Raw genomic sequence first — 21,931 nt, forward strand, 5'->3', positions numbered from 1 at the left:
GCCAAGGTTTTTCAAACGCTCTTCAAGCAATGCAAGAACGCAGCGCACGACGCAACCCGTTCCACCTCGTTTGTTCGCGGTCATTCCCGATGAGACGGCTTCGTTTTGTCGAATATGTACTACGGGGCAGACGCTGTGTACGAGCGCGCCTGTCTTCCGCAGTATTTTGGCACGCGCGGGCGCGTGCCGTCGCGTAGGATATCGGCCTCGCGGTCGGGGCCAATGCTTCGGCCACATCGAGATTTCGGCGGCTTCTAGAGGGACCAGCCGCGGCGGTGACAGTGGGGAAGAAGCAGCATTCATGGCGAAATGCTGCGGCGACGGCTAGCGAAGGGACACGCGTTCAGAACAAGAGAGGAGCTGCACGCGGCAACGCCGGCAGCGAAGCAGGGCAGGTGGCCGACTGGCGGGAATCAATAGCGGAGGGGTGGTTCGGCCGTCTGTCGCGCGCGCACGCACACACCTCCCCCCTCTCTGCGGCGGCACCCCTATACCTGCCCCTACCTCCGTCCAGGTGTGCGCGGCCTCCTCTCCTGGCGTGACGCCATTGGCCCGCTCGGGCCGGTGACGTCAGGTGGGGCGCACCACAAAAGGTGCGCCCTTGGAGGGAGGGTTAAGCTAAGGTGGGGGGTTTTGGGGGGGGGACGTGAATTAAAGAAGGCGAAGAATAACGCAAGAATAAGCACCAAAAAAATACGAAAGGCGCAAGCCACGGCCCAGCGAGCAGCGGCGCTGGGCACATGGGCGGCGAGCGAGGCGCAACGCCGGCGGACAGCAGTTGTTGCGAGGAGAGCATCTGAAGCGAGCTGCCGTCGGCGCGGGCGGACTCGTGAAAGCGCAAGGCGCGTCAGCCGCAGGTGTGCGCGCCTCCACCGGCAAGCAGAGCCCCGGCCCTTGAGCCGCCGCGCGCGCGCGCTCGCGCCCACGACGCTGTTCTGCCGTCACTGCTGCCCACCGAGGCGCGTCCCCCCATGCGCGCACTTAGGCCTAGCTAGAAGAACGCCGCCGCACGAGACGATCACCACGACGACACACGCACGGGGCCGGATTACGAGAGGCGAGCAAAGCGGCGCAGCGCGACCACGTCCCTCATGTCCGTGGCCAACACCGAGAGCTCGATGACTCTGAGCCAGAGCATGGATTCCGTCAACACGGTCGCCGAGGAAGAGGTGAGTCGCGCACGCGATCTTGTCTGGCACGCGCTCTTTACACGCACGAGGCGAGAACTGCGTGCTCCTCTTGAGAAAGCATGACAATGGCGCCGCCACCAGAGATCGTGCAGAGCAGACGCAGATTGCTTTCTTTGTTTTTTTTTCTTCTCTATATGTCAGCTGTTGTCGGTAGGTATATATGCAACGAAACATCTGCCATATGTCTGAAAGCGCCGTTGCCATAGTTGCCCTATGCTTTGCAGGCGGCGCTACGCTGTTAGCAAAGGTTTCGCATTCGGATTTGTCGCCTTATGCTTTCGCTTGAGCGTGTGTTGAATGGTTAGTCGGAGGTATCAGGCAGGCGATCTTGGAGCCATGCTGGCTCTTTAGGTCTCTCGATGCTGGTTCTGGAGGAGCATGTAGACATGTCCAGGCACTCACAGCATAACATACTTGTACCTCAGGCGACGCTTGGCAGAAATGGTTGAGAAAGTTTCTCGCTTGTATAATGTTACTACCCCGAATCTGCCGCGTCTCTGCTTTTTCAAGCTGTGAACGTTGATATCTTCGTAGGCTTTGTAAAGGTATCGTTCATAGAGGTTGCAACATCACTGTCTACTGTCAGCGTCTTGTCTGCCTACACATGTAAATGGGATGACAAGACTTCCACGTCTAAAAGCGGAATGCTGGCACAGTGCTCTTGAGCGTCTTTATCAGGAGGTCCTGACATAAAATTTCGGCATACTTGGTGGCTCCCCTTCGATGGTGTCCATGGACCTGCACGGGGAGCTCGCAGTAGCGCACTGCGAAAGTCGGTTGTCGTCATTGTGACGTGAACACAGCCGCAGATTGTCGTTCTTGATGTGGTCTGCTCTAACACGTCTTTGGCACATACTTCGGGACGCGGCTGACAGTTTGAGAAATTTGCACTTATTAGCTTTGCCTAATGTGATGTCAATATCGCCACAACCTTTTGATGGCCACAGCACTCTCGTGACATAGAAAGAAGTGAACTCCGGCTTCCACCTCCATACTCCTACCTATGTTGTTCTTAGATTAGGACAGAAATACCAAGATTTTATCAGAGATCATCAACATTGCATTCAATTCGTCGCTGACTGCTCACTAACCACAAACAAGGTGCCTGAGATTTTGAACTGAGACCACCGAGATGATAAGCGGCGCAATACATGATAAGTGAGGACTCAAAGCAATTCGTTCTGTATATGCTGTCCAGGATAGTAAGGATAATAGATAGGCGGGTGCAAGAGTACGTCCTTCCCCTTCGCTGCAGATTACATATGCGGCTTCCCTCAATGAAGAAATCTTGAATATGGCTTGATTTTAATGCAACTCCACGCCACACGCATTTTTATTATCTGAGGACACGAAGCTTCCTTACGCACTATTCGCCACAGCCCAGTTCAAGATATGTATGTCCTGACTCTGGCTAACATCCGCACTTCTCTCACGCAAGTGTCACCCTTCCCGATTAGCCATCGAAGAGGCGCTCGTCTTGCTATCACATGCGATCGCTTTCGTGATTAGCTAGAACTCGAACGCTAGACAGTGAAAAAGAACGGCCCTTACGCGGGAAAAAAATTCTGAAAGTGGGCCCAGATCCCTTTCCCGACCATGTCTGCGCAAAATAGTTGTGCAAGAATACTTTACTGGCATTTCGTTGAAGCAGAGGCAAGTTCAGATCCTACGTCTGAGTGTACCTCGCAAGCGAAAGATGACTGCATGAGATGCGTTTTGCGCCGATAAGCCTATATAAGAGGAAAACTGGAAGGTACTGGATTTTCTTAAAACCTCTAAGCGGATCACGCAATAAGACTGCTTCGATCAACAAAATATGTCAGCTTAAATGCAACTGGTTGAGAATGTTGAATCCAATTGTCATTGTGATACCATGGCTCAAGAGAAACATGAACATAAGAAAGAAGGTTGCCAAAGTTCTATTAACTGTTCATCAAAACAGAGAGCTGTGCGAGTTGGTGTGGTCCCATCTTAACTAACTGCCTGGTACAGACAAGAACCACGGATACATATAAACAGGGCACTTGGTGAACAAAAATTTGTAGAGATGAATTTTATGTGGGCGGCGCTGGACTGATGGAGATAAAGGTTCTTTCACCTCCAGGAGGGTGCGTGGCGAACGTTTCACGCGAACCAGCGTGAAGAGCTCGGGGCTGGTCCGCGCTCTCGATAAATTCGCTATACGCATACGCTCACTCGGCATTCTAGGTTCGTAGCGGGTGAACGATTTATGCGTCCATGGCATGCAGGACTGCGGCTCTACTTGTTACTATGTGCTACGCTTCTGCAGCTATATGCGAAGGAGCGCCAAATTGGACGTCCATTTGTTCACAAACAAAAACTGCGCATCCATCTAAGCAACAAGCACCACTGACTGACGGCCGACCGAAATTGGCTCGCCGTGCGCTGTCATCGTCACTTTGCACGAGCTAGGAATGTAGCGGTGAGGAAGTTAGCGCCTGGGCGAGGCTTTTCCCAATGTTGTGGTTTGCTAAGGCAGGGGAAACAGGCTAGTGGGGAGGGGTGGACCTCCTACCACTGTCACCACAACTGCTTCGCTCAATGGGGACACATGAATTGTGGCATGACAGAAATGTACTGAACAGAACACGGCGTAGGTTGTTCTCCTTCCAAGATTAAGCCCAATTGGAGACAGTTTTGCTGATTCGACGAGAACCGGCGTATTCCAGCACCGAATGACGGTGACTTATCGCATTGTTGGCCACTACTTACGAAGGCAACACTGTTTGTTGATTCCATATTTTTTAACGTTTATTTGACACCACGCGCCTATAACAGTTTTAGCTAAAGTAGGAAACGCACAGATCCAACATACGGCGCTTGACCTGCTCAAGTTTCGTATAGCATTAAATAAACTTCGGCAAATTATGAAGTGAATATGCGTGTTATTTGTTGGTTTCGCGTGTATACATGGAGATAATTTTTGTTTGACAAAATGGATACGTAAGCGCACCGGCGGCGCAACTATAAAGGGAGAATAATCTTGCACCAACTTTTAATAGAAATTTATTTACTTATTCGTGGTTTATTCCAGAAACTTCATAAGTTGCCAAGTTTACATAATCTCATGGCGAGCGAAAAAAAAAAGGTTTTGAGCGATGTTATACGCGACACAAACAAATCTTCGTGCAGAAGACATCTCTAGCGGATGTATATGGAAAACTTGAAAAATCAGTGGGTTAAAATTGATAGAGATGGTTCGTTACACACAGAATGTTTCGTACAACTGCCTCCTTACGTAAAACTCTGCGCAAACGACAACGGTAAGTGTGCGACGCTCACCTGGAGGTTTCTATACAGAAGTGGCATCTTGTTGGTACCAAATTTGGTCGTTGGAGTGATAAGTTATAGCTGTCGATCTCATTTCGGCATCAGTTATAGGCCCAAATTTGTGCCAGTAAGCGATAAATGTGCGGCACGGATTTCAAAACGCGTGTCACTGAGAGTGTACATGACCACTTGCAGTGCTACAGACCACAGTAGGTATTTTATCATTGCAGCTCGTAGGAATGGGGGCCAGAGATAATTGCCTGTCACGCTTTCCTTGTTGCTCGTCAATGGTGGATGTCATGCTTCCTTGTCATGCGTCTGAAACCAGCAAAACGCGACGCGCAATGCTTCTCATTAGATTTTTTTTTTTCAGTCTCTCGCTCTGTGGGGGGCCAATTTTAGATTAAATCGTAGCAGCGTGTCAGTTTTTCGACTGACATCGTTACATTTCGAACAAAAAAAAAATTGTGTTTTCCGAAGCGAAGTGTACCTCTCCCGTTATTCTACGTGTACAGTTTCAACTCGCTCCATGGCCTTGGCACAAAGTGCTGTGATATTTTTGTATACTAACAGCGCGTCTTCGATCACTTTCGACTCGAAATGAGAACGGCTTGAATCTAGCAAACACTTCTAGCGTAATCTGCTTTCGCGAATACGGTTAGGTTGGCGCATAAGCTCACGAATTTACAAAGACTTCGATTCTTCCGTAGAGCATAAGTTTTTATTCCCAGCTGTAGTGATAGTGAAGATGCCACGAGGTTACACGGAGAAGACGCAGCTATTATTGTTGCACTGCATTCCGATGAATGTTTAAATGTCCTCTTATGTTAGAACATCAACAACATGAACGAATTTTATATGTGATCAAGTGTGATACGCTAATACGCTTCCGTCACAAATGTGGCTCTTATAGGGGCATGTGGGGGGGCATGTGCAGTGGGGGCAAGTCTGCCACTACGGAGCGCCTCATAATCAAATCGTGGTTTTGGTACGTAAAACTGCAGAATTTCAATTCAATTCGCTTTTCAAACGGCGCTGCATCAAAATACCAGCCTGCAGAAGCTTCTAGCTTGCATTTTGTATTCACACTACCAAGGAGAAAATAAGGCCGTATTATTTCGAGATGATTTGGTTTTCTCGTCAGGGTATCTATCCCGGGTGTTTCAGCGAACAAGTTCAAACAATTTTAAATATTGCCTGTGACAGATAGCAAACGTCTATTCATGAGCTGGTCTACTCCAAGAGGTGGAAATTAGTTACAAAAAATAGAAAAAATAAAATTAATAATCGGCTGATTAAAAAAGATAACTAATTATGTTTTTAACTAATTATTTTATCGCACATATCGCAATCTGCAAATTCTAGCCCAGGAGTTCGCAAGGCGGATCCACTTGGAACGAATTCTCAGGATGGCACCAGTCTCGATATGTTCATTCCCGAACTTTGCGGAGAAGTGCATTGGTGTTCCTGTTACTTTTGTGCTTCAATGCATAAGACAACATTTTATTACGAAAGTATGTGAAACGACGGCGCATTTCTGCCGTAAATTTGACGGCGCATATCTCATAAATGTTGTAATTTACACATTTCTTTCCAATTATGACCCGCTAGTCTCACCTGCTAGAATTTCTAAATTGCAATATGTGCTATAAAGTAATCAGTTAAAAACTTAATAATTGAATTTTTGTTAGCCGATTGTGCATCTCGATTTCTTGTGTAATTAATGTCCGCCTCTTCGAGTATAGACCAGCTCATGGACTACAATCGCGCTATCTGCCACCGGAAATTTGTGAAATTTGTGAATTTGTGAGCGCGTCGATAGCGACTGAATTTTTACCAAGGACTGCTGCACCATAAGTGAACTGCTGCTGTGAATGGGGCTTCACTTCGAGATAAGGGCCTGCCCCGCAAGGCCGCACCCGCCACGAGCACTGTACCCGTACTGCGTGGAGCTTGACTCTCACTATATATATATATAGACAAGATGACGCCTCTCGAAACACTGCGTTTTCTACCTGCTCACTACATTACACCATGACAGCAATGGTCGCTATTGCCAATACTTTAGAGGAGTCTGATTTCAGGCACAGTTTTCCGGAACGGACGAATGCCAACTTGACCTATTTGTCGAGGCTTATTAAGAATAACGCATGATCTGAGCCTTCACCATGTAGGTCGGTCTAATTTCTTATAGTCGGTTCATCTGAAAAGCGAAAGCTATCCAAAAATATTGGACAACGCCGGGCCGTCAAGTGTTAACGGAGGCGATATGTCTTCTTCTTCGCTGTTGCGACTTCCGTCGCTAGTTTTATTTGCATGATCAGGTGCCGTATCGACCAACGCTCTACTGCGCCCACTTTTCCCTATGTATTCACTTCTTTCTTTCTTAGCTTTCGGTCTTCTTCTGCTCTTCCTTTCTTATAGCCAAACCATTCTCAGACTTTACTCTTGGATACCCGCGGCAATCTCGGCATCTGCTGCGCTAATAAAACCTGGACGACTGACACGCCGAGTCAGAAATCTTCTCTTATCTTCCATAAGCTATAAAGAGCGGTTTCGGCGCCATTAATCATTAACTCTAGGCGGTTCTCGCGCCAAGTGCAGTCTAGTGCTCGACGGTGACGGTATATGAAGGAATCACTCAATTGACACGCACACTGTAGCGTATGTGGAAAGGGTAATGCGCCTTTTAGTTTGCTTTCTCGGGTTCACGTTTCATTCTGGTCTGGTGGTGGACGGCCACTCGCGATACAGAGGTGCAGTGGTCAAGTCGGTAGTAAGGCGGCCTCCTCGGCCCCGGTTACACCGGTGACTGGATACGTCTTTCATACAATTTCGCCTGGCCACTAGACTTGATTTATCCCTAGAAGTGCTTAATGTGGCTGAAGGAATGAATTAGTGTGTCATTGCTTCTTATATCTCTTACACAAACATAATGGACCATGTTGGACGCAACATATGGGGGTAAGGGATATCTTTCTCCTGTAGCGGGATTTGCTTCGCTTGGTCATAACGTTCACTATACACGTGCGCTTCACCTGCACGGAAGCCGCGTCAAAGTGCTTTCGTCGTCCACGCGAGTGAAACGGACGACATCGGACGCCAAGCGAGAACGCTTGTGATAATGAAGTGGATGAATATGCGTGTTGTACGCAGCCCATCCAAAGGTAGCAAACAGGTGGTCTTATTCTGCGTACCACCAACGTATATGTGACCTATTGAACAACCGTATGCAAGTTTCCAACGGATTCCGTCAGATTTCTACAGTTAGAGCAGGGGCGATCTTTCACACGCTTTCAACATCGTACCTGACGTAGCAGCGTATGTACAATCTCCTACTATACTCTTAAGCGCTTTTAAGCAGGCGTAGCTTCAACGGCGGCGTCCGATACGATGTGCACCACGTCTGAATGATCCCTGTATTGGCGGATGGAATACGCTGGAAACTTACGAAACCTGCCTGATACGGCTGTTTGTATGACCTGTCCTATACGCCGGATTGGACGCGAAACCGTATACTGTGTGTCTCCAAATTCATGTGCGTCGAAGCCACTCGATCCGCATGACGACGCGTCAGAAAGATGCCATCTCAATCTACTGGAACATATGCGAACGTAGTGGAATCCTGCTGGAGGCTGGCTGGATGTTGTGCTGCGACGAACAGTCGTATACGACTGCAGACCGGGTGCTTCGCGCTAAATGCGGAAGTGCTGCGTGCCGGTCGCGCGCGATCTCGAATAGCGGTCTTTGTTGTCGGGAAGAACAGCTCATTGCCAAACACACACTTCTCAGGTATACGAACTGAATAACACCTTTTCGAATGGATGAGAGGTCAAGAAAAAAAAAAGAAAAACAAGGATTTGAGGGGTGCGCGCCCGGTGGAGATCGGTCGGGGGAGCGCGATGGCTGTTGAGAGCAGCTGGTGGCCCAAGGATGGCGGCGAGAGTGCGCAGGCTGTCCGGTTCGGTGCGCGACAGCTGCGTCACTGGGTAGAAAGAGCTCGAGCTATGACACGAGGTCCTTCATGTCTCGTCGCCAGGCTTACGGAGATAACCGATGCGTGGCACGTGGGTGGGGTGTTCGTGGCCATTTTTTTGTTGGCACGGACCCAGCGCTCGACGGGAAAGGGACAAAGATGGACGCAGACAAATGAAATTGTCCGCGTCCGTTTTTGCCCCCTGTCAGGTTTAGCACTTGTCTATTAACAAAACTGAGTGCCAACCGCTGCAAGTGGTTGTACCTCGTTTTGTTTTATTTCCGAGAGGTCTCTCACGCCTCGATCGCTTATTTTACTTGTACTTATGCAGAATGCGCGTGTACTTTATGGGGAGTACGGAAACGCTCCTAAGTGGAGTCAAATATGATGCATGCACTTAACGCCAGAGACAGAGTCCCTAATACGTTCGCAGTTCTTGGCGCATACTCCGCATATATGGTTCGTACTCAGCCATGTACGTAGGGTCCTCGCAACTTATCAAACTGTCGAAGTGGTTTTATAACCTTACCAACATTGTCATGATCCATAAAAAAAATTACTGTATATTCCTCTTAATGTCTTCTTCAATCCGCCACTTCCGGTGGCCGTGTCAGGTCTTGTTGTTTTGCAAGCGATGCAATGTTGGCAGGTAACTTGGTAATCGGAGAAGCACAATGTGCTATAGAGTGACACACGGCAAGAATGTAGAGGCAGTAAAGAAAAAGATCTACGTCGAGCTGTTTGAGTAAATTGCCCTTCTGCAATTCGGAGGAGAGGAGGCTTAACAAGTCACAATGTGAGGTGGCTTCACAATGAGAGAAGGCGTAACAAGTAAAAAAAAAAGCTGCACAAACTAAAGAAACATGGCGACTCCACCATGAAGCTCCTGCATGAGCCCACCGTGACGTCATGGATTTTTACAGCGTCTGCTCGGGTCTAGTCAACATTTTTTTTTTCTTTATCGGCAACGATGGAACACATTGCCCACCGTAAGGAGTAATGGTGTTGGGATGCTAAGCACGAGGTTGCGGGATCGAATCCCGACCACCGCTGCCGCATTTCGGTGGGGCCGAAAACACCCGTGTACTTATATTTAGGCCCACGTTAAAGAACTCCAGGTGGTCTAGATTATTCCGGAGTACGCTACTACGGAGTCCCTCATAACCAGATCGTGTTTCTGGCACGTAAAACCCCATAATGTAATTTTTCTAATGGAATACATTGCACTGTAAAGGAGCCAAAGACTTAACTTGGCAAGTTTTGACGACGCTTACTGTGCCATAATGGCTCAAATATAAGAAAATATTTTGAAATTTGTGACATCACGTTGAAGTAACGGCGCTGGCGTTTGAAAGCGAAAACAAAATAACTTTTTTTTGGCGCGAATTTAACGAAATTCAGCTTTGAAAGAATACTTCAGCAGTCTTAATAGTGTTTCGTTTAAGTGCCCCTTAGCGAAAAATGTGTTGACTGTGGCAACAACCCCCTTTTGCACGAGTAACTGCTTGCATGCATACCATATACTTAGCTCCGATTCAGAGAGATATCGTCCACTATTAACACTATGCGTTGGCTCAAGCGGAGTGAACGTACTCCATAAATAGAGTAAACGTGCTGCACTGGGAAGTAGAAGAACTATCAGAAGTGAAAATTAAAGGAAAACTAAGGTGGAGTATATTAAGTTTAGAGGCATTATTAAAATACGATTCTGTAATATAGACGAAACGGCTTCTCCTACCGTGAGAGTACGCTTGTTGAGCCAGGAAAAAAGAAACCCTAAATGAAAGACAGGTTGTGACCCCGTACTGTAGTTCCTGCATCAGCTAGCCACGAGTTCATAGATTTTGACTGCGTCTATACTAGCGCATTAGGAATTTTTGTCCATAACTTCAAGTAGCGTACAAGTGCACGAGTCGCTTTTCGTGCCAGTGACGGGTGTAGCAACGGTCCGTGTGACCGTTTATAGTGTCCCTTTGTATCCCCCACACGCACTCAGTGCTCCATCCCTCTATCTTTTCCCCTTCTTATTCCCATTTCCACCCCCCCCCCCCCAGTGTAGAGTAGCAAACCGGGTGCTCGTCTGGTTGGCCTTCCTGCCTTTCCTGTTCTTGCTCTCTCTCTCTCTCTTTGTACATAATCAAAGGCCACACTGCATTATATAGAGTGATCAAATATATTTTCCAGCGAGCTCCTATAGACCATTTCTTGTTCAGAAAAAGCCTAAACGCGACAACATACGTTGAAACCCGCGACGTCACACTGAGGCGTAAAGGCTGAAGTTCCGGCGTAAAGTTAGAGAAGGGGCAGTTTGGTCTTTACTTCATCTAGCAATAAGCAATCTCTTCGAGCCAAATGAATAAATAGAGTTTAAAAAATACTTTGCCTGCATAAGTTGATTAAGTGTTACTTTTTGTACCCTTTAAATACACGACAAGCATTAATACCTGAGAATTAAAGCAGTTGGCAGCTCTCCCTTCATTCCTAAAGTGGAGAGAAGGTTGGTCAATGAAAAGCGCAAAACACTGTAGAGGGAGCTACTGCAACCAAGAAATTTGGGAAAGCTAAATAATGAACTGATGGCGTTGGAGCAAAGCAAAGGGAAAAGAAAACAGCGCTATAGTTATTGTCGCGTGTGTACTGTCCTTCCATCTTCACTTTCTTTCTTTCTTTCCTTCCTCTTCTTTTTTCTTTTCGCTACTGCTACCATGAACTATCACATTAACTTGCTCAGTTTACCTTTCCCTGGGTAAACAGCAGCCCCATATGGGCTTGGTAGGCGATATCGAAAACGGGCGATAAGTGATTGCCCTTCACTGATCACTGTGACCGCGTGCGCGCCATCTTAGCAGCGCAGTTTGCGGACCGGCGTTCTCCGTCGAATCGGCAACCCTGGCCGCAGCAGCCTCGAGTGGCGGGACGCCGGGCGGGGAGGCGCGCGCCGAAAGGCTGCGCAGCAGCAGCACTGGCACGGCGACCCGCTCATGTCCCAAAGCGGCAAACAAAAGGCTGCATCGCTGCAATTTCCGGACTCCCCTTTGTGTCACCGGCGGCCTTTGCTTGTTCCTGTTCCTTTATTGGCTCTTATTATTATTATTTTTTTGCTCCTACGCGCCCGTTCCCGCATTTATTCGCTCGTCAGCGGCGGCATCGTTATTTATTTGTCCTCTGCGCGAGCGGCCAGCCGTTTCGGAGCGCCGGTTTCGCGGCTGCGTGACACCCCGTGGCATCTTTGTTCCGCAGCCCACAATGCATCGTAGATATTAGAATGCGCGCCGCCAGGCAGGGGCTGCGGGAGGGAGGTGGGCAAGAGCAGTATGATCCCCCCCACCAGCATTCCCTGTTGAAACCCTCTACCCTCCCTGCTACGGGCGACGCACGCCGACGGTCGCGCAGCACTGCCGTCGTAGTCCCAGGAGTCTCCCTGTGCTCGCGGGACCACTCTCCGTGGAGCGAGGCCGTCGTCGGCGCAGCGAAGCGAGTGTACAGCGCCGACGCCTCTCCTCTGCTGGACGCAGTCCTTCGCCGGTCGACATTGTCCACTGGCACGGCCACGGCCAGTGGACATCGTGTGCGTACAGGCAGTTGGGAGCGCGGACCTGGCGCGACGAAGACTGTTCCTGGTTGCGCGGTCGCCGCCGCTTGATTTTTGCTTCTCCTCCTCTGCGCAGCGTTCGGAAGGGACGCATCGCTGACAGCCTCGGCGCGACGGCTGCCTGTGACGCCGTTGTCTGCGGTCGGGAGGCCGCAGGCGGGGAAGGAGGTGGGGGAGGGAAGTGTCCCTGTTGTGCGACGGTATATACCTGGCGCTGTGGGAAGCAACGCTGGTGCCGCTCTGCCCCGTTGCCAGGGCGACGTCGGTCTCCAGCGTGCGTGCTTCCAGGCTGCCTCACGTGTCCCAACAGCCGCGATCGTTGCGTCAAAGAGCGTACCGTGTCCGCGCTTGCGCTCATCTCCGCACGTTGCCGCTCGGGGGCTCGATATCGTTTCTTGCGAGCTTGGCTAGAGAACAGGTGACTGATGAAAAACAAGCCAGCACGCTAAACAGCTGGTGCAGTTATTAAGACATAGGAAACGTCCACTTAAAGCGATGGGGCTTATGGTGGGGAGGTCAGCATAGTTCATTCGAACTCTCACTTCGTATGGCAGTGTAATGCAAAGTTCTGACGCTAATCCTTCTAAGACAAATGTACACGGACATTATTGTAGAGATAGCAAGTCAAGTGGCTGTTCAAAGTTTTGCGATGGCTTTATTCTTCACACGACGAACACTGCTTGTCTTCGTGTGTGATGTCTGTCACGCCATTCACACTTTGTATTGAGACAAATTAATAGCAGGAAAGTTGCCCGACGGCCACAACCCAGGGTTAACAGCTCATGCTGCTATCTTCTTATTTTGCTTTGGAGAGTGTATTTTTTTGCACCAATGGCATGGACAGTGACCTATCCCTAATGTTACTTGTATGCACATTCGGAGGGAAGCTTTTTTCGACTTTGGCGCCGATCACTCAGATGGTCCATTGTGAGTTACCTTTCTAAATGAAAATTTAAATCTTCTTGTACACGTTAATGAAGTTTTGGGAACAGGAAGTTGATTGTCTACGTACATTCATATCAATTGTGAACTATAAATTGCGGCGTTTAAACAGTGGCATACCAAGATTCATCAGATAACAGAAGAGAAGACCTGCAAAGAGAGAGGGCGCAGTGTTGTGAGCTAGAGGGCGAAGAAAACAACGACTTATTTTTTTAGAATAGCATGGACCAGTTAGCAAAGACCGGGTCTAGTGGTACCGGGCTACGCGCCATTCTTGCAATCTAGCTGTTGGCTTCTGCAAAGAAAAAAATGCCTCGCGAAGATCCGTGTTTCTCCTCTACATCGGGGCTTCGCGAGTCTCAGCCACATACGTGCCTGGTGTGATATCTACAACTTTCCACAAAGTGCCAAAAATTGTTTGCGTTAATTTTTCTACCTGTTCCAGCTTTCTCTCCCTTAAATTATGCGCCGGATTTTTTTGTTATAATTATTCTCTTTTTAACAACTTTTTCGTTCGATTACATTACCGTGATGCTTGAATACTCGCATTATTTATTCGCTTAGAAAATTCGATTTCACCTTTCCCATAATATTTATAGTATCATTCATTATGGACTACATTTATTCCCACTACTCGAATACTGTCCTATCCAGAGTAGTGGGTATACATGCCATAGTTAAGTTTTCAATACCTTCAACTTGACAAGCGCGCTGACCACATGCTTGCCTCATCAAGCGCTTCGTTATTTAGGTTGCTCCGTCACACGCATGCGAACAGTCGATCTTCGCTGTGGAAAATTTTCAATCAGGGTGGATGGAAACCCCTGCTGAATCGATGTTGAACGTACACGAGCCACTTATATTGCGAAGCTCACCAGCTCAGATGACATGCGGGCCGGATAGACGGCTCGCTGACGGTACAGAAAGGGATCGCTTAGGGGAAAATGCGCACGTCAGATTTATGCAGAAGAGTCAGGCGGATACGTGAGCTCGCATTACCATTCAGACTAAGACAAATTGAACGATTCGCTTTGCAGCTTCAACCTTGTAAGGAGCTTCCGTGACAATGACTTTTTCATGCCTTAAAAGATGGCTATTTATGCAGCCGTAAACGATTTTTGTACACTTTAGTTGCAGAAGAAAGAAAGAAAGAAAGAAAGAAAGAAAGAAAGAAAGAAAGAAAGAAAGAAAGAAAGAAAGAAAGAAAGAAAGGAAGAAAGAAAGAAAGAAAGAATAACTTGAAGCTAGAGAAAGAGTAAAGAAAACAACAATACATTCGCTTTGAACCGGTGCATCTGTACCCTGGAAATAAAAGGTGCGCGGTTTGTGAATCTGCGTGCTACTACAATGCAGCATACCGCACTATGAGGCTTCGCATCAGGAAATGTGGAGAGGAAGTTTAATTTATCTCTAAGAAGAATCTTAATGTCGGTGCATATGGTGTCATGTATGCTGGACGTGACATAAATTATGCATTAACGGGCACGTATCAACAAAATACTAAGTTTCGCACGTAGAATGTTTGCATCTAAAGGTTATCGGGTATCACGATTGTTCAGAATGTAAGCAAGAAAGTCAGTTTTATATATAGCTTGTCGAGGCAAGAAAAAAAAGAAAAGAGAAAGGGCATTCTCGCTGCAAATTTATTGTGTGTGTGTGTGTGTGTGTGAGAGAGAGAGAGAGGTGCAAATGAGAGAAAGGCAGGGAGGTTAACCAGAGTTAAAGCCTCCAGTTTGCTACCCTGCACAAGGGGAAGGGAAAGGGGAAGTAAATACGGAAAGAAGAGCGGGGACAAAAAGAAAGGCGTGAAAAAAAAAGGGTTGGGATCATTATAGTCTTTCTAATAGGCCACTGCCACGTAAGGAGGTCAATAAGGACTCAACCGACTTTCGGTGCGACGACAATTCATGTCGGCATTCACAGACTGCCTGTCCTGAAAGCGGCCGCTAGCGATAGCCGGTGTGCGCTGTATCGAGGACAGTGGCACAGTGCATGTTCTATAGTCTCCTCGCCGGCACAGTGACTGTGAGCCGCGCTCAAAAGATCTTGTGAAAGTGACACCAAGCCACAGTCGGCAAAGTACTGCTGTCTCCAGTCGAGAGAGTCCAGATGGGGGTCGAAGTCGAAGGGACTGGTCCAGTCGGTGTAGACTTGTGTGCTCCAAGCTTGGTGTGTTCCATAAACATCTTATTGGTTCATTTACAAGCACATGAATTTTGATTGCTGCGTCTGTCCTTGATAATAGTATGGAGTCTCACAATTAAGCCTTTCTCATGGGCATATCGTGCTGCTGCACCGGCATGTTCATTGCCCATTATGCCACACGGGCTTGGAACCCACTGTAATGTGATGTCGTGTCCTTGCTCGACGAGGTGCTGAAGCAGCAGTCTGATTTTTAGAACTAGTTGCTGGTGGGGTCCGCAGCGTAAGGCAGAAGCCAAACAATGTAGAGTAGCCTTGGAGTCTCTGAACGCGCTCCATTTCTCGGGCAGTTCAACAGAAATTATGCGAAGTGCACAACGCATAGCAGCGAGTTCCGCGGCAGTCGACGTAGTCTGGTGAGATATTCGACTCTTTACGGTGGAGGATTTTGCAGGGAAGATCATCGATCACGCAGACCTATTCACCGTGGTTGAAGCTTCAGTGATATGCGCTAAATAAACTGTTCAATTTGCTAGAATAAAAAGGCAGATCGCCGTAGTTTGAGGAGGATATAATCGGGTACATGTTTCTACGATGCTGCTTGACTGTATATCCGCATCCCCTTTTTCTCGTACTTCACACACACACAAAAAAAAAGCAAAAAGAAAGAAGGAAAAAAGAACACATACACTTACCCCAGTCGATATAGTACGGAAGGGAAACAGAATCTTGCATGGCTGAAAATGACCTGATGAAGGGATTAAGTTAGTAAATTTGCAGACAGCCTAGCGTTCGGTTGACGCAGTGTTCGAGGACTCCAAACAGATATTTGTACAGCAATGGACATAGACTGATATTGATGAAGAGGATGTTTGTCTTGAACAAATTTGGCGGCTAAGGCGCGACCGGAGCTCCGATACGCGGCCAGAAAGGTTTCAGTTTTCTTAAGAAAACGAATGTTGCCCATTTACTTAGGTATGCTAATTCTTGAGCGCCAACTCTAATCGCCATGAGCATGCGACGCCAACGTGTATTCAATTAGGTTTCTCCACAAGAGACTCCTTTTTTTGGCAGCGAAGAACACATTTTTTTTTCTTTTCGCGGTCGGCGCGCGCCGCTCGTTTCGGGCGCAAGCGAAGCGCAGCAGTTCTTTTTTTTTTTTTTCAGCGCAATTTAAGCTGACAGCGCGCCAGCGAATCTGGATCAAACGGTGGTCAAGAAAATATATTAGCGAATTAAATGCTACGCTCCCGCCTGAGCCAGCTTGAAACTCATTACGTCGGCGCGGCACAGGATATGACACGACTTGAGAGGAGAGTTTATTCGCTCTCGGCCGATAAGCGAGCCGCTCAAATACAAGCAAACGACCGTGTACACAGCACACAGGCCTCGCCGTAGCAGCGCGGCGCCCGTCGGTCGTGGCTGGTGGCCGGTCGATAATCGTGCCTGTGGTACGCGGAACGACGCGGGCGCCTCCGTTCGGCGGGCTGGGCTCGGAGTTTGGGCCCCGGTGAGAGGACGTCTCGCGGACAGCGGTGCGAGCACGGGCCGCGTGACCGCATTGTTGGCGGTGCGCGGAACTCGTGCCAGTCTGTGGGATTCGCTCACGTCGTACGAAGCCCACCTCCGGCAAACCTGTGCCGCGTGGAAAGTGGGCGGGTGGGAACTGTAGGGAAGGGGTGTCTTTTGCATAGAAAGGGAGAGGGAGAGCAGCAGAAAGAAACGTAGGGATGTTAGACAAAACAACATCCGTGTTGCTACCCCATATGCTCTGGGTGAGGGGAAAAGGCAGATTTATTTAAACAAGTAAAGGGAAAGATGGGAGGGAGTGGATACCGTGGAGCATATAGAAACAAAATAAAAGGTCCCTGTTTGTTCCATTAGGTGTAGCGAGATTAGGCCAATTAAAGAAGATTAAACGGGATAATTTCAACAGAAATGTGTTATTAAAGAAAGGGAAGTATCTACATGAAAACACTAATCGGATAGTTATATGGTAGACCGCCTGTCATGAGTGCTGGCTGGCTTGTTAAGAGACTTAGATGGGCTAGTTGGTTACTGGCTTGATGGAACATGGTTATAATGGCGCATTTTTGAGGACGGGACAAAGAAAGAATGCACAGAGGACAATCGACAAGCGTGTTTCGAGGACTCGAAACGCGCCGTTATAACCATGTTCCATCTAGCTGGCTGGCTTCGATTTCGCATGAACAAAACATGGGCCATTCACGCTAGCAAACAAAAAGGTACAATTAAAGTCACGCATCCGTGATGCTTAACAAAATGTCACGAAAATTGTTAGCCTCCAGCGTCACCAGCGATGTGTCACGCACAGGTTCACCTTCTTATTCCCTGTACTGACTTGAGAAAGACTTGCAATTTTTGCAGAAACACTTCGGTTACGTTTGTACTGCCTGAAGAGCACGAGTGTGAAAAGTGCCGCCCACCTAAACGCTCAGCGAGACCAAACGGGTGGCGTTCCTTTCCCGTTGCATTTGACCGTTTTCAAGTATTGTGGAACAATATCCAAGATTACGCATTTAGCCACGAGTGCCGGTTCTTTGCCTGTGCCCAGTGCGACAGTTTTTCTAACGAACAAGATAGAAAAGCGTTCACCTTGAACGAGATCTGGGACCATGGCCTCGCATATCGCAGCTACAAAAGGCCGCAACCGTGCTGCTGCGATTTTTGAAAGTCGGTGAATTGAGTGACGTCAGGGATATATAGCCGAAAACTGTTGACACGTCGGTGATATCGACAGCGGACTTTATCTTCTTCCATTAATCTTTCCCTGGCCTTTTCCCTTCCCTCAGTGTATGATAGACAACCGGGCTTAGTCTTGGCTAACCTCTCTGCCTTTTACTTATATTTTTTGTCTCTGTTTCTCTATCTGGCAAACAAATAAACAAACAAACAATCGAGTTGACTACCCAACTGACTAACTAACTAACTAACTAACTAACTAACTAACTAACTAACTAACTAACTAACTAACTAACTAACTAACTAACTAACTAACTAACTAACTAACTAACTAACTAACTAGCTAACTAACTAACTAACTAACTAACTAACTAACTAACTAACTAACTAACTAACTAACTAACTAACTAACTAACTAACTAACTAACTAATTATTTATTTACTAACTAACCAACCGACTAACTAGAACTAATTAACCAACTTACAACCAACCAACCAACTACAACTAACTAACTAACTAACTAACTAACTAACTAACTAACTAACTAACTAACTAACTAACTAACTAACTAACTAACTAACTAACTAACTAACTAACTAACTAACTAACTAACTAACTAACTAACTAATTATTTATTTACTAACTAACCAACCGACTAACTAGAACTAATTAACCAACTTACAACTAACTAACTAACTAACTAACTAACTAACTAACTAACTAACTAACTAACTAACTAACTAACTAACTAACTAACTTATTATTTATTAACTAACTAATCAATTAACTAACCAACCAACCGACTAACTAGCACTAATTAACCAACTTACAAACAACCAACCAGCTACAACTAACTATTCAACCAGCTGACCAACTAGTAAACCATCAGTCTGATTGATCTACTAATTAAATTAGTGACTGTTTAGACAAATGTTTTGTTTTCCTGCGCAAACATTTACCCCGTCGTTTTTACGTACCTCCACCAGGTCGAGTTTTGGGGCATTTGGTTGGCGAGATTTGTTTTATTCAAATTCTGGGGCCTTGACGTCCAAATTTACCTTTCTCATCTACATAGTAGAATATATCATGCGCAGTACTCACAAGAACATCTGTTATATGTGTCGGGCTGTCATTTCTATATTTCGTAGTCATAATTTTCCGGCTCCAACTTTTCTTTATGCAGTGTTATTTTAATGCGATAGCGTTCAGGTTCTCGTGTCGCAGAAAACCCGGTGTCGGACGCCGCTTCCGTAAAAAGAATTTGCAACCAAATTCCAAACCACGCATACCCAACCATTCTTCTACCACCAAAGTTGCTCATGTCTTGTCTTTCATTCATTACAAAGCATTCCTCGGAATTTTGAGAACTACAGCCCACAAACAAATGTAATGAAAAAAAAAAAACACCGACCAGCGCATATCTTTCATGTTATCTCTTCTCGAAGCGAAGCTTTCTTTGATGTTTGCGAGCATGTTAAAGTCAACATCATGCAAACGTTAAGCTAATAACGCAAATGCCAGTATGCATAGCTCTACGTATACGTATAAGAAATCACCTGGCCAAACCGACGTTTACCATAACCTAGGTGTTGTTTGTAAACGTTAAACCCAATCGTTAGCAAACCAAGCTCAACTTTCATTTCTTCGCTAAAACGGGCATTAATGGCGTATGCCGAATAGCGAGATGAATATAATTCTAAGGTTTTATGTGACAAACACAGCGAGATTCATGAACGGCCATGGTATAGTCCATGCCCTCGATAAAATTTCGTGTCCAGAAAGTAGCATCCATGTCGGAATCAACAAGGAATATCGCATAGCTGGCATTTCTGCATCTTTCTGCCCGTGTTCGGCAGAGGGCAGGCTTGCGGCGTAACTAAACGGACGACTAAGAAGGGCACTGACCATATTTTACTGAGCACTTCGCGAATAAAACTGCCAGGCCACATAGCAGTACGTCTCCATCACTTGCGCAGTGTTTTCCCCAGCTGCACTCCTTGTCAGTTTCCTGATTGCTTTCTGTGTTTGGCGCGCGGTGACTGAACTATCAAAACATGGCGATGGTTCTCTCGTCGTTCGATTCTCTCATCCAAGTTTGTTTCCACCAACAAAACTACAGCCCAATTAGGCGAAAACCAGCAAGAAACGGGCGTGCCGGCAAACTGTTGAGCTACGCTTGCCTAAGGCTGCAAGATTCGTGGTCAGCGCATTGCGAAATTTGGAATTCTGAGCCTATACAGTAACAAGGTCGAGAGCTGCGCCCGTTGGTGTACATGATTGAAGGTGCATGATTGATTCGTATATAGTCTAACTTTTCGAATCGATCTTTTAATTTGTTTCGCGAGCCACTTCGAGTCTGTTATCAAAGCAGTGATATACTACCCGCATAAATTCAAGGGCAAACAAGTTCGAAACTAATACAATGCGTTGTTTCGTTTGCAGATTCACCTGCATTTGCATAGTATTGGCGTAATTAAGAATCCAGATCATACATGTGAGAATATACCGTACTTATAAATTGACTAAACAGCGATTAGACGTCACACTTACATGTAATACATGTCACAGGCGTTCTGATCAGTTATTTCCCGTGCGAAACTTATGCTAATGGCCACAACTGGCTAGTCGTACATCGTACTATACTCGCGGACAACTTTCTGTGGCTATGAAAGGAGAGCTACGGAGGCAAAGCGCGCACAAGTGAAGGCGCTTCTGAAAAAAGTCCCGCGTTTTAATCCACGTACGTTGAAGCTGAGGAAGAGAAAACATAAACACCTTATTAGCACCAGTTAAAAAAGACAGAACGCACCAGTGAGTGTGAAGATTTACTTATTTTGGGGCTTTTCCCTTCCGCGTCTGGGGAAACGCGAAACCGTCGCATGTGGAACTTGCATCGATTCAGCGTCTGTTCGGAGTAACCAAAAGCACTGTCAAACGGCGGCGGACTACTTGGCGTGGTAACACATGTGCAGCAGCCACGCGCCTGTGGCTTTCCCCACAGAAAGTTTTCTGCGAGTATAGGCAAAATTTCAAGTACCGAATCGTTTCCGCCCGTTTCTGTGCGTTAATAAATGAAATAAGTTCTGCGGGTTACGTGCCAAAACCGCGATATGATTACGTAAGGCATGCTGCAGTAAAGGACTCCGGATTAATTTCAACATGGGCGTTTTTGCATATCGCCCCTATCGAAATGCGGCCGCTGCGGACGGTGTTCCATGTCGCGGCCTCGGGCCTATAAGCGTGACGCCGAATGCCCTATACGCCACCACGGCGGGTTCACCATGCCGCTTTTGCCAAATAGAACTGTGACGCGTCCTGCTACGTACAGACGCGCAGCACAATTCTTCACGCCTGTTTGAAAAGGAGGCTTCCATGTAGGAACAGTCAATAAGATGGACTTTTACACTGAGGTAACCAAGGACGGTATCTTTGAAGTAGTAGCTTAGCGCAAATAAAACCACAAACACAAGGAAGACAGACAAGGACAAGCGCTTGTCCTAGTCTGTCTTCCTTGTGTTTGTGGTTTTATTTGCGCTAAGCTACTACTTCAAAGATGGACGACCAACTAGCCCAACTGTCAACTCTTCAAGGACGGTATAAGTGGTACGGTGGAATGAAGAAATTTGCAGGCATGACGCAAGACAAGGGTATTTGAAGGCCGCCTCGGACGTGCAGTGATCATAAAGATAGACTGATGATGATGAACCAATGCGCTGCGATTGTTCCGATTCTTTGGCATCGCCTGTGCGGTTGCGTCGGACCTGCACAGATCGAGCCGTCTATACCGAGAAAAACCAGCCTACTCAAAATCAGCGCGTGTGCTATACGAGAACAAACGCAGGCGTATCCACGCGCTGCTTTTCTCTCGTGCTCCGATATGAACGCGGGCGCAAGCCGCACCTGCGCTTCTACTGCCAATATACTGACAAGCTGCGCATGCGCGAAGCACACGCGGCCTAGCCGGCGTCGTTCTTCGCTTGGCGACCACCTGAAGTGCACGAAGCAGAGGGAGCGTCGACGTTGTCCGCTGGCTATCGGCTTTTGGAAAAGACGTCTTTATACAAGAGCGGACTCGGCGCGCGCGGCTAGAACTG

The 21,931-nt window shown here is 47.3% G+C and overlaps 1 protein-coding gene across 5 annotated transcripts in view; it reads left to right on the plus strand.

The window, feature by feature from the left end:
• The first annotated feature begins 646 nt into the window (after positions 1 to 646).
• The window catches only part of LOC135903784 (RNA-binding protein, mRNA-processing factor 2a-like), a 165,957-nt gene continuing 144,672 nt past the window's right edge, over positions 647 to 21,931 (plus strand). For 2 of the 5 annotated variants that reach the window (XM_065434179.1, XM_065434180.1), the window contains exon 1: positions 651 to 1,169. In XM_065434179.1, coding sequence (XP_065290251.1) covers positions 1,092 to 1,169 — 78 coding nt within the window. In that variant the 5' untranslated portion in view covers positions 651 to 1,091. Of the gene's footprint in view, positions 1,170 to 21,931 lie in introns of all 5 variants that reach the window. The other 3 variants (XM_065434181.2, XM_065434178.1, XR_010564928.2) reach the window with 3 other exon arrangements.

The sequence above is a fragment of the Dermacentor albipictus genome, chromosome 4, assembly GCF_038994185.2.
Source record: "Dermacentor albipictus isolate Rhodes 1998 colony chromosome 4, USDA_Dalb.pri_finalv2, whole genome shotgun sequence".
NCBI classification, from domain to species: domain Eukaryota; kingdom Metazoa; phylum Arthropoda; class Arachnida; order Ixodida; family Ixodidae; genus Dermacentor; species Dermacentor albipictus.